Source organism: Diadema antillarum, unplaced genomic scaffold (assembly GCF_040938485.1).
Source record: "Diadema antillarum isolate AM-2024a unplaced genomic scaffold, OU_Dant_1.0 seq00000432_RagTag, whole genome shotgun sequence".
Taxonomy (NCBI): Eukaryota; Metazoa; Echinodermata; class Echinoidea; order Diadematoida; family Diadematidae; genus Diadema; species Diadema antillarum.
Genome location: NW_027271412.1, coordinates 332,660 through 345,935, shown reverse-complemented (window position 1 = coordinate 345,935; position 13,276 = coordinate 332,660). Strand labels below are relative to the sequence as shown.

The 13,276-nt window shown below is 38.3% G+C and overlaps 2 protein-coding genes across 2 annotated transcripts in view; one reads left to right on the top strand and one right to left on the bottom strand.

The window, feature by feature from the left end:
• Positions 1-3,723: 3,723 nt before the first annotated feature.
• Positions 3,724-5,475, top strand: LOC139732553 (uncharacterized). The gene has a single exon (XM_071643406.1). The coding sequence runs from the start codon at positions 3,724-3,726 to the stop codon at positions 5,473-5,475; it is 1,752 nt and encodes a 583-aa protein (XP_071499507.1).
• A 1,756-nt stretch (positions 5,476-7,231) lies between these two features.
• Positions 7,232-13,276, bottom strand: part of LOC139732551 (ATP-binding cassette sub-family C member 4-like) — a 55,085-nt gene continuing 49,040 nt past the window's right edge. Inside the window, exons 31-33 of the mRNA XM_071643405.1 lie at positions 12,901-13,098; positions 11,626-11,680; positions 7,232-10,406 (exon numbers count right to left, since the gene is read on the bottom strand). Of these exons, the coding sequence (XP_071499506.1) occupies positions 10,366-10,406; positions 11,626-11,680; positions 12,901-13,098 (294 nt within the window). The 3' untranslated portion in view covers positions 7,232-10,365. The remainder of the gene's footprint in view (positions 10,407-11,625; positions 11,681-12,900; positions 13,099-13,276) is intronic.

Here is a 13,276-nt window from a genome sequence, read left to right as displayed (position 1 = left end):
AATTTGGTCTGCATTGTTTTACCCACTTACTCCTCTCATGGCTGGAAAGAATGACCGGGCACCATTGCAACAATCAATGCCTGGGGGTGTATTGTCTAGTCCATGGTCAGGCAAGCCATGTCCCAGTACAACAGACTGAAGAAGCAACAGACCATGAAGCAGTGTAGACAGAATGGTAATGCCTACAGCCCAATGTACATGAGTATGCATTTGGGAGACATTAAGAAAATCGCGAATATGAATCAAATTGTAGCAAAATTCATCTCAGCAATCGTCCAGGATGATGGGTGTTAACACAACTCCTGATACCAAAAACGTGAAGACAGCTTTCCAAAAAGATGAGGTATTCACACAATCTCAGGAGCTCACCAACTCGTGTGGCAGCCTGTTAGGCGCTCACAGGAAAAAAAAAGACTTTGTTTCAACTGTTTTGTGTTCTCTTGCCGCTTCCAATCCCAGGCGCCGAGGTCCTGGTCACACATCGGCAAAGAATGGTCGCCGACTATTCGACACGACCTCAGAAATCACTTGTCGGCAGTTGGTTGTCACATGTCCCAAGATTTTTCTTTTTCTTCTTCTTCTGCTTCTTTCTTCTGCTTCTTCTTCTTCTACTTCTTCTTCTGCTTCGGCATATGGGTGCCAGAGTTTGGTGACCGGTAGGCTTACACTTCGGCAAGACAAACTGGGTTGGCAGACGCAGATCCGTCAAATGCTTGTGAAACTCTTAGGCATATGTTTTATCCCATGCTCCATGAAAAGAGATTTAAAATAAAGAGATGGTAGACTAGCATAATAAGTTACAAACAGACACATAAAGAGCCAGATACCAGAGAGATTAAGGTCCTGCATTTCCCATGGACGGGTGGTTTCCGATCTCTATCGTTACGTAGTGGTACAGTATGGTAATAAACTCTATACCTGAAATTAACCTGATGCCGCCTTTAGTGTTCGCCATTGTGCGTAAGCCTTATAGACCTATCGGCTCACGCGACATGCTCAACAAAATGTACTTTTCCATATCAATTTAACAGGAACTGCATTCTATATCGTGGTACATGCATTGATCACATTCTAATTGAATTTTACGCGACGATCAAGGGGGAATAGAAGACTATCATGTTTTGAGTATATTTAGTCAGCAAAAAAAGAAAGAAATCGAGTCTTGTTTATCTTATGAAACGAAACTCGTACATTGTTTAAGTCTACTTACTCATACATTTAGTTTGATTTGGCTTGGTTTCCTTTCAGTATTTTGGTTGTATTTCCGTATTTGCTTAAATGCTTTTGGATAACTTTTTGACTAGCTCAATACTGCTAACAGCAAGCCAACTGTATTGCTGTGGTTACGGTAGCGATGTCCAGCTCCAACCTAGGACCGTCAGCTGCTAATTCGACAATTTGGTTGACTAAATTCACCAGAGACAAAATAATTTTTTTTTAGAAACATGATCCAGTAGTGAACTAGTAAATTATTTGCTACTATCACGACGTTGTTCAATTCAATTCAATTCAATTCATTTTATTTCCATACTTCTCATTTATGGACATTATAACAGAAATCAAACAAGTTCTTTAACCTTGTAAACAATGTGCAAAACACAACAATATACATGGTGATAACACAGTAATTATATGTAATAACTGGTCAAATTCGAAATCGAGATGGGGTTGATCAAAGAGAAGTATGGCGGGACCTACATGAAAGCAAGTTTGTTTGGCTGTAAGCCCCGAGTAATCAGTGTTTGTGAATGTGACGAAGCATTAAAGGAATATAGGACCTATAATGAATATGACTAATAACATATTCACATCTATCGTAACCTACAGTGACGTGTTACAGTGTTGCACATTATTGTGCTTGGACACAGAACTGCAGATCAGTCCAGGCAGACCATCCAAAGTAGAAGAGAAGCCAAACTGCTGATGAGTGTCTTTCTCGAAAATGAGAAATGCTGAAATTGCTGAGAAGCTTCATTTTGGGAGACAATGTACATAATAACAAATTGGTTTTGGGAGACAATGTACATAATAACAAAGTGTTCCTGGTAGACGATGTACATAATAAGAAAGTGTCTCAAAGTGCTGATATGACCCTTCTTTGTACGTTACATGAAGAACGTATCCTGAACCCGATGAGAGGGATCACACTTGTTTTAATGGTCAGCTGTAGGCACCTGGAATCGAGACAAGGGAATACCAGTTGTAAAGAAAAGGTATAACTGGTGGAAGTCTGACACTGGTCAAAACAAGATGAGGAGTGACAGTTTTATCTGCCCCATGAGTACTAGCTTTAAGTTGACAAGGGGGTAATGTGCTGACATTAGTCCCTAGCAGCTGACACTAGTCTTTATTGTGCTGACACTAGTCTTTATTTTGCTGACAGTGCCTTGTGGAGTGTCCACTTCATAATTATTCATCAGATGACCAATGGTCATCTATATGATTGGTTAATTGTGTCGGCAAGGGGAGGGACATCTATGTGCCATATTTAATGTTACATTTTAAATTAGTTTCCAAGAGGGGCGGACTCAGTAAAATAATCATATGCATGAAGCTTGAGAGCCTGAAACAAAACCAGGGTGCAAGACCCCAAAATAGTTAGTTACAACTCGACATCTTCAAGTAGCTCATTGAGTGAAGAATCATTTCACTCCAACTGTACACATCATTTTTCGGCTGAATAAAAGTCCAGCGGACACCAAGGTTCACGTACGACTTGTGTGGAATGGGACTTTGATTTTCAACGACTGCCGGTGTGTGTGTGTGCAGGTGAATGATGCGTGAAAGGTACGCCAACATCCATGAATGTTGAAAACCTCGTTACAGTGAAAAAGAAACGGAGAACGGATAGTAGATAAGACCAGATGATGTAAGGGTGCCAAATAAGAAAAAAAAACTAAAATGTGAACTATTACTGTGACCGAGCTATCATTGGCGTTGTACGCTCTAATATAGCACCTTTTTTTTTCTTACAGATCTTATCAACGAATTCATTAATAGATAATAAATGTCAGAATAAACAAATCTGTTTTTAGATGGAAGTATTCTATCATGGATGTATTAGAGTGTAAAGAGTAGATCTCGGGTTCACTGAAACGGTAATAGTGTTTCTTCTACAACCTCTGAGCAGCAACCCCCAATTGCAAATCTGTGGAATGCAATGTAAAAAGTGCACAATCTCCAATCAACAGTAAAGTACAACTGTATAGTTTGAAAACTCGTCTCATAGAACATGTCGAACGCGAAAAAAAATGCAATTCGAGAAGCATATTCAATAGTCTATAGAAATTTGGTCATGGTTGGCTGTCAGTAAAGAATTGATGAGACGAACGTCCCAGAATCATCCCTGGTGGAGTCATGGACTTTGGACCCTGGAACCATTCTGTAAGACAGGCTCTGAGGAAGGGCTCTGAACAATTACAGCTTTATTCTATTCCAAATCAGATCTGTTCACTCTGTCGAGATGCCATAACAGACGAATATTCGATTCTACGAGATGATAGAGGCCTGTCCATAACTTCCGCTTTTCTATTACACAGGACGAACCAGGACGAAGGCCTACGATAACATCGACTGCCTCATCAATATGTCTACGCATCTGTGTACTATCACGCTCGGTGAAGATTAGTTCTTTGAACTAAAAAGCAACAAACCCTAAACTGAGTTTAGTTACACTGTAAATATAAAATATTTGGTGCGTTGTTCTTCGATCGTTTTGAAAACATGGCGGATCTATCTGACAATCTGGGACTAAAGTGTGAAGAATGTGGAGATAGCGAAGAAGGCGCCACTCTCCGCTACAGAGTAGTCGAGCAACGACACCTTTGCAAGACCTGCGCCGAGCGCATTGCACATGCTATTCTCGGGGACGTGTCGGCAGGAAAAGTAAAGTGGCCTTGTCCGGAGCATGACAAGAAGGAGGTGGAACTGTATTGCAAAGACTGCCAGATTCCTATGTGCCACACCTGTGCCTTGACTACTCATGTGCGACATGAACTAGCTGATATTTTGAAGTTTTTCGCCCAGCGAAAGCAGACAATAAAGGGAGATTTGAGGAAAATGTCCGAGTTGAAATCTGAGAAAGCAACTTTCTTAGAAACGCTCGCGGAATGTTCCAAAAATGTCGACGGGCATTTCAATGATCTTGAAAGTAAGTTGTCGACGATATTTGCTGCAAAATTGGTGGACGCCGAGAAGAAGAGAAAATCAGAAATTGAAAAGGCTTGCGAACAAGCAGAAGAAGAAATCGACAAAATCATAGAGAAGAGAGAGTTAGTGATTGCAAACATTAATGCACGGGTCAAAGATGTTAAGTCCGAATTAGACAAGAAAAACAACTCTGTGTCAGCAGAACTACAGGACATAAAATTTTGCCTTCACCGTAGGATATCACAGGCCGAGGAAGCAACTCACGTGTCACTGAAAACAATCGATGCCGAAGAGCCAGTCGCGCAGTCCCTGTTGGATGACTGTGACAGTAAAGTTTTCCATGATAGACTACAGAACTTAGACATGTCAATCTTTGCAAAGATTCCTTCTACCGACAAAGATCTTCCAGCATTGTTGAAATCTATCGCTAAGAAGGTAAATTTGAAGAAAGGAGACGGAATACGTAATGTGGGCTATTTGACTGGAACCAGTCGATCTTTTGAGATGGTGAAAACGATTGAAGTACCTGCTGACATTGAAGAACCCTTCCTACTCGGCCATGCTAATCAGCAAACGATCGCAATTCGCGACGGGGCTGGTCAGGGTCTCTACAAAGTGGATTTGGAAAGTGGCACTATTGATCTTCTGATGGTCGCCGACAAAAGACGAGGTATCTTTGACGCAGCATTTCTAGGCAGTGACCGCTTTGCATACAGTGATTACAAACGTGGAAAGATATATATCTGCAGCGTGGACAACGGAGAAACTGAACTCGTTAAAGATTTACCATATGATGGCTCACGCTACGCTTACCTAAGTGTTGATAGTAGGAGGGTGGTCTCGAGACTCCTAGCCGCCGACCACATTCAAGGCGCGTTCTACGTAATTGATGCCGAGACGGGGGCGATATGCAATATGATCAGCGATATCGAGACAAGGACAATGCAAAGTTTCGACTCACTTGAAAATGGGGAAATTGTCATCAAATCGGGACATGCGGAGATATCCTGGTTCTATGAGTCGTCAGGAAAGATCAAGAGGATTCTATCCCTGAGGAGTTGGAGTCGAAGTATCAACTGTCACGTCGGTGCAGACAACATGATTTATATCGTTTATGTCGATGAACAAGAGCAGGGCTTCATAGGAAAGGTTGGCGTACTCTCCTCGGATGGAACCGTAGTCCAACAAAATCTCATCGAATTCTCCACATCTTGGTTGTATCGATATCGCCCGAGATGCGTGATGCCCACGCCTGGCACGTTGGTAATCTTGAATGGCAGTGTAATCCTCGTTTACAAAGAGACACCCGGGGCTGGTGACCTATAGGCTAAAGATTTCTTTGCGAAATGGAACTCGAAGTCATGAATACCCCCAACATTAGTTTTCTTGAGTTCAATAAACGCTGACAACGTACATAACTGTCATAATCTTATCATTATATTATTACGTGATGCTGTTTCAAAATGGAACATTTTGTAGATGACATTATTTTCCACGAGGTAACAGCTTACATGATTATTCAAAAGTCATTAACATAAACAAATGTTACAGCAATTGAGCTGTTTTCTGACATCAATAGAATATATTGGAGGTAGTGTGTCCACATCAATTGTGTGTGTTCTGTCGACCACATCTATGGAGTTTACTTGGAGGCGTAACATGGGAGAAGCTAGCTGCCTTGTGTTTTTGTTGGCTGGACTGTGAGTGTTTTGACTTCTGTTACTAGAAAAAAAAAGAGGATAAATTTAGAAGACCCTCTTTCCCCTCTTTGTGGACATGTTGGGTTGGAAACTGATGCAAATGCAGACAACCTAGCCCAAGTCGACGTCGCACAGGTAGAAATATTGGCTAAGTCGAAGAAAAAATCTAGCCTGGATGGCTATAAGAGATGTGTTTATTCCATTGTATAAGTCAATAGATTTATCGCATGTATCTTATCAGATGTAGTTTTAGGGTTCAACTACCCTACAAACTTAACGTGTAGGCCACTTGACTGAACAACTATATCAATAAGAATATGTAGTGACACTGAAGTGCGTTATTTTAACATGATGCCTACATGTTTAAATTCATTTTTCCCCCTTAATCTTTGTTTGGTGATGATGTGAATTGTGCATGTCTTTGTGCATCTCAACTTAGCTGTGCAGTTTGCGATAGTATGACCAAGTCTTTGCATCAAAACACCTAAGAACTGGGGATACTGTTGACTTCTAACTTTTGAAAGCACAATTAAATTTCATGTTGAAGGGTGGTTAATTTGAAAGATGGAATGACACTTCGTGTTGGACACAGACTTGACTTATTGAATCATGCTTTAATACATCTTTAGATCTCCAGAGACAATGGCTCAAGTATCCTATTTCGGTCATTTTTAAAACAAATGAGCACCATGCACACACCATCCCGGAAACCTCTGCTGGACCTAAGATGCCCTACCTTCGAGAATATATCATATATATGTATGTATATATATATATATATATATATATATATATATATATATATATATATATAATCATAACAAGCAAACAAGACCTCTACAAAGCCAGAATTGTCCCCAGTGAATGCATCAGTGAATGTACTTTCAAAATTATTTCTGGATGATCCAGATCCAGGGGTGACCCCATCGGGCCCCGAGACCGACTTGGGAGCCTTTTAATCTTCTTTTTTGAATGTATTTTCCCCAGTGTGATATAATATACAAATGGGGGTAGCATGCAAAGACGCGTGAGTCTTAAAACTCGATCTCAGACGAAGAGTCTGTCCTACAAGAACTGTAACATTAGTAAAGAAAGGGATACATATCAACATTTCACACATTTTCATCAAATATCGATACCACTAATTTCAGTTTTCTGAAATTACGTGGATCTCCAAATTCCTCAATTTTCCTATTTTTGATAGATTGTATCATAATTTGTTTAATACAGGCAACTTTTATTCAACTTTACCTGATGTTAAATGAACTTAATGCAAAGTTGTCATTTGTTCGTGAATCATTCAGCTCCCTGAAGAGAGCTTAAATATATTATTTGAAATACACCAGTATACACATCACAATGAGGGAATAGGCACACAGAAATCACGCTGAGGTATAGCAACTTTATTATAAACATTCAGAGGACTTCTTTCCATTTTAAGCTAATCATGTAACTTGTAATAGAATTATTAAACCTAAACTAAATTTCATTCTGAGAATACGACCAAAACCTCGATCCTTTTCATTTCATTCATTTCATACCACAAATTATAAATGGTTTAATACGAAATTCTCATTCTTTTTAACACAAAATTTGAAGTAAACTTATGCTTCCTTTTTGTGGTTATAACTCCAATTTCCTAAACATAATTATGTCAGTTCTCTTCTCTCAATATCCTCCATTTCTATCCCCTTTGTCCCTCAAAATTCGTGTCTGTCTTGTTATATTTTCTTCTATGTTGCCCTCCACGGCAAAATATAATATATCGTAAGATTCGAAATTTCAAGCTTATTGTGTACATGTGTCCTCTTCTTTTACTTGAATATAAGACAAACTTATGAAAACATATCGCACACAGGCAGCTATCCTAGTCAAACGAATTGCTCCTTGATAACGGTCTACTCAACTTTACGAAACTATAATGGTAACTGCATGGTCAATATCGAAATTACAAATCGAGGATGTACAGGATATTACAGAAATACATAAAGGCAAGCTTGTTTAACTGCAGGCCCGGGGAAAAAAAAAAAACTTTGGTTGTGAAATAAGGCTAGCGAATAAAAGTTGTTTAGACCAAACCGAATAATATCAAATACAGAAAGTTTTGTAAAAATACTATAAAGGACATAACGGCAAGCAACAATTATGACCTTTTTACCAATTACTTTCAGAATAGGATATAATAATTTGGGTAAACGTTACACTTATGGATTCATTTGTAAGTGCGTCATTTGGGATGGGAAAAGTCAATACTATGTGTGTATACAGGCATTTAGAAGGCATACTTTAAATGCTTTACACCCACGATTACCAGCGCAAATTAAATTGATTTTTTTTCCAATCATTGTTTTTTTTTTTTTGCGTGTTTATCGTTGCTCAATCAAGTCAGCGGTACTTTATGACATCATGGAGCCAAAGTGCTTCAGACTTTACAACAGAGAGCCATTGAGTGCGTTATCATTAATGGATGCCGAAGACACTCTGAGGAGATAGTGAAGTATAAGGTCTTACGAAAATCTACTGCAATAGTTTGGTCATCTAATGGATCTTATGCACAATCGGAGCTAAGTGACCGCGACTTTGATAGGAATATATGTAGGCCCATACTCGCACAACTAACAGCGAACAATTAAGATTACTGCACAGTTTTTCATGCAGTATTCTGAATTACCATTTCACACAGTAAAGTATTAGTTTTCTTAATTGTATGTTCACTTTCCATACGACAATTTATATTGTGTATTTGATAAAAACTTTTGTCTCAAAGTGAAAATTGTTTGATTTTCACTTTATCTCACAGAAGCATGTATACTACGTTAAAATTTTGAATATGGCATGAGTGTATGCCAATATCACAAATACAAGAGTGACATGATTAAGGTGGAAAGACTGAAGCAAAAAAAAAATGAATTCACAAGTTTTGTAAAGTGTGGACAAGAATATCACCTTTTACATACATTTTGATCACATACACTTATCGTCAGACACTAAGCATACATTTTTTATTGTACACAATCATATCACACAGAATCATATTTGCTGTTAGATAGATATCTGTTATATCGAAAACCCAAGTCACATATCTAGGACTAGAATCTAACCACAGCTGGACACTTCACTTTAATTCGCATGGATTCAAGCTGTGCTTCTTGGGGATTGTTTGGTTTGGTTTTCAATAAGTTGAATTGAATTAAATTGATAATAAAATACCGCGGACGAGAATGTGCAATGTTTCATATGTTCATGACTAAATACATTTCATCAAATATTACAGGGAGTGTACAGTACTGGTTGAGGTGAGGATTCAGGTTTACTAGTATAACATTTTTGGTGAGATAAGGAGAAGCCTCTGATGAAGTATGAAAGAGCATTTAATTTCAAGGATTCAACGCTTATTTGATGAAAATTGGCCTTGAAATGGCTGAAATATCCAAAAAAGCGATCCTATTTAAATTTACAGGCCACGATTTTTATTAGGATCTTTGTTTTTCCTTGTTTTTAGATATCTCAGTCATTTCAAAACCGATTTTCATCAAATTTTTATTCTCTTTAGAATTGTATGCTCTTTAACATTTCATAGAGTGGTTTCTAAAAATCTCGCAACACGTTACAAGCTGAATCCTCACCTCAGTTAGTACTGTACAATCCCTTTAATGCACATCTTACACTGAAGGATAATGACTAAGATCTTAACTACAAGTTTGAAGTATGATAAGACATACACTAACGTGTTTTTTCGCAATAAAGATTTTGACAATAGTTTATAGAAAGTGAATGAGTTACACATACGAGACATCTTGTAATACATGTATTCCAGTACTCCGCGGTGTCCAGTGTGCAAACATTCGTACAAACGATATCTATGGTCCATTTACGACGTCGAAATTTGCAGTTACAGTCCAAGGACTAGATTACACCACTTTATTGACTTCTGACCTTGGGTTGTTCTAATTCACGAGTTTACTTTGCAAACATACCCCATCGTCGTACCTGTGTACTACAAAAATCTGGTTTCATTTACATTAACAATATTGCGAACAACAGACGGACTATACAACTTTATCAGGCATGTCATTTAATCATTCCACATTAGACATTACACTGTGCTTGACAGTTCTGTTCAAACGAATACTTAGAAGAAAAGAAAGACAAGTGCGTATTGTAGTGGTGTGATTACATGTATTAAGAACTATAATGGCATGTGTATATAGTTATTACCAATTCGCCATAACTGTGATTGTTGTAAAAAAAACCCACTGTATATGAGTGGTAGACTATATAATATGATATATGATATATCAACACATACATAATATTTGCATAATGTGTGTTTGTGTAGGAAAAGTGATGGACTGTAATGCTGCTTCGTCTTGTCACTTCCCACGCGTGAAGTGCCAATCTTAGCTGACTTCATTTTTTAGTTTCATGGAGGCAGAAAGTCACAGAAGTCAATGAATTCGAACAAGATCTCCGCCCTCTATGCCACATGTTCATATTCCAGAGGACAATGGGGACATCAATCTCTGAGAAGTGGGATTGTCTGCGAAGTGTTGATGGCTGAAATGAAAGACAAACATCAATTACGGAATTTGACTTCACAAGAATTATTACTAGAATTCGCATTGATGTGGCTGTGACACTACAGACGTAGAGAAATTTAGCAGGAAAGGAAGAGAAGATTATTCTCACACAGTGCCATATGGCAAGGGAAGAAGTTTTGAAAAGCAACAAACGGTCATTGACATTGAGGATATATTTTGTTACACCAAAACACAACATCCCACTGAACACTCTACCCTCATCAACGCATTCTTAAAAAAAGAAAATAATGTATGTACGTGTACTATATAGGGAAAGTGGATATAGAGAAAGTGGATGAATGGACTGCTAGTATGTCTACAGATGACATTATTAAATATTTTAGCATCATTGCCGTCATAACTTCTGTATTAATACTTTATTTACTTTGCACTTACAAGCAAGTTCTTGCAGTGACTGAGGTAATAGTACCAAGTTCCACTTACTGTAAAGGGTATACTAAGCAAGACAATTATTGTGCCCTATTTAATGGTATCGTAATAACGGCAGAGAGAAGGAGAGAGAGTTCATGTCAGTATGAATATACTATTGAATGAGTCACTTTAAGAGTTTTAAAGGGAAGCAGTCCTGAGATTTTCACTGTACTGATAATTAAGAAGAGTAAAAAATATAACCTTTCACCAATTCATACGCGTGGACATGAAAAATTGTCTCCGTACGCGATTTAAAAAAAAAAAAAAAATCCTGCAAGCGATCGTGTAAGAGCCTGCCAAAAGGTGCAACGTCATTGATGCCCTACTCTCAAGTTGACAGCCGTGCCTCAGAAAACCAATTTAAGTGTTCAAAATGATCATATCTGATTTTTTCATAAAATGTGACAATATGTGGTTTTATTATTTCAAACAAAATATTTCAAGCTTATTTATATATACAATTAATATAAAAATGAATAGTGAACATGTATTCATAAATAACTAGGGAGCGTACGCATGACGAGCAGAACACCGCTGGAAAGAGTTGTGCATCGATGACGTATGACTCTCCGCCAAGACTTGCTCATTAGCATATTCACCCTGCAGAGTCACACTTTTTCAACCAAAATGTACGAGCCTATTTGGTGATTTGAAAGCTTGTTTTTGGTGAAAGTAGTTCATTGGAGGTACCAACAACAACATATCTTTTTAAATTTCGTGAGGACTGCGTCCCTTTAACGATGAAAACTTGATAAATGTTATACCTGTGTCATAATCATCATCTAGGCCAAGAATTGTCCCTGGTCGTGATGCAGAGGCCTGTATCGGGTGTTAAAAAAAGCACAATCAACAACCATCAAGTCTGTATGAAATATTGTGGCACGCAAGAACCGCTACTTCTACTTATACTTAAAATATCAATAATAACAACAATGATAATAACAACAATGACAATGATGTTAATAATAATAGTAGTAATAATGATAATAATGATAATAAAGATGATAAAGATTAACCATGATTATTTGTAGCGAATTACACAATGTCTATGTCCTATGTGCTCACGAAAAGGAGAAAAAATTATAATGGAATATACCATTGCATCCAATGCTCATTTACTTGAATGAAACTTGAGTGAGTACATGTATATGTGAACTATATACCACTACACTGTGGAAGTTCGTTAAAGTATAACTGTGGTAATTGCCACTCTTTAGAATTAATGTAAGGGTAAAAATGGTGAAATGGAATACCCGGGAATTGTAGCAGCAGCAGCGGTGATGCCCCTTTGACAAGGCATTTTATCCCCATTGCCTACAGTCTTTTTGACGGACTTGAAGCTGTCGGCACTTTTTTGTCTTGTCTTGCTCATTAGCCGTCACGTTAAAAACAATACATAATTCAGAATTTAATTTTCAAACATTTTGCACCTGTCGGGCTGTCTTGCAGGGAAATTTTAAGAGAGTGTAATCTTGAGTTTGTTTCCTATGCATCTTACACCTTGTCATGATGCTTATTGCACTTCACAACGCATCACCAAAATCCCACATATTATTATCATATTTCTTTCTCGCACCAATTTTGTGGCCTAATACAATAGCATTCTACTTCATATACGAGCATACCGGCATATAGTGGAGTATCGTTGTGTACAGAGAGTCTCCCTCAAGAATACAAGCGCTGATCAAAAGCAGGGTTTTGAAAGTCCTGAAACCATTACACCAATGACATGTTGAAAGCATAATTCTTTATTGTTCTGTTCACTATTATACCATCACGGCGTCTCCATGAATACAAAAAGTCACAAACCAGAGAAATGAATACATACAGTACCTTTTCCAACATTTTCAGCAACTTTGTTTCATGCTCAGAATTCTCACAAGATAAATCACACAGCATGCGTGTTCAGCCAATTTATATGTTTGTTTAAAATCTTCCCAAAATCTTCTCAATCTCCATCAACTCCCACCCCCCCCCCCCCCCCCCCCTTGCCCCCGTTCGGTTATGGAAATGGACAGCAATTTAGAATGCGATGTTACCCCAGATGGTCCTGCTCCATTCCGCTGGAAGGTTGAGGGAAATGTGTCCTCTTCTGGCCGCTCGTCCTGCGGATTCCGCGACTTCCTTCTCACAATTAGAGTCATTACGTCCGTGGTGGTGTCAAAGGCACTGACGACATCATCAGGTGTAAGATCACGCCTACTCTTCCCGTTCAGGGCCAGTACTTCGTCTTCCACCTATAACAGCAGTCCAGACACACAATAATCATTAATGTGTTGCTATGACGTAGATTTTATCAATCGCTGAAATTTCCTTGGTCATAAAGAATTTACGGAAGACCACTCAATGGGTTAGCAAACAATTTGATAGATGATAATTTGACTTTACATGAGGGCAAATTGATCCAGCGAGTTA

Bases quoted from the DNA above. Each gene is read 5' to 3' on its own strand.
- LOC139732553 (XM_071643406.1), top strand. From the start codon at position 3,724: ATGGCGGATCTATCTGACAATCTGGGACTAAAGTGTGAAGAATGTGGA.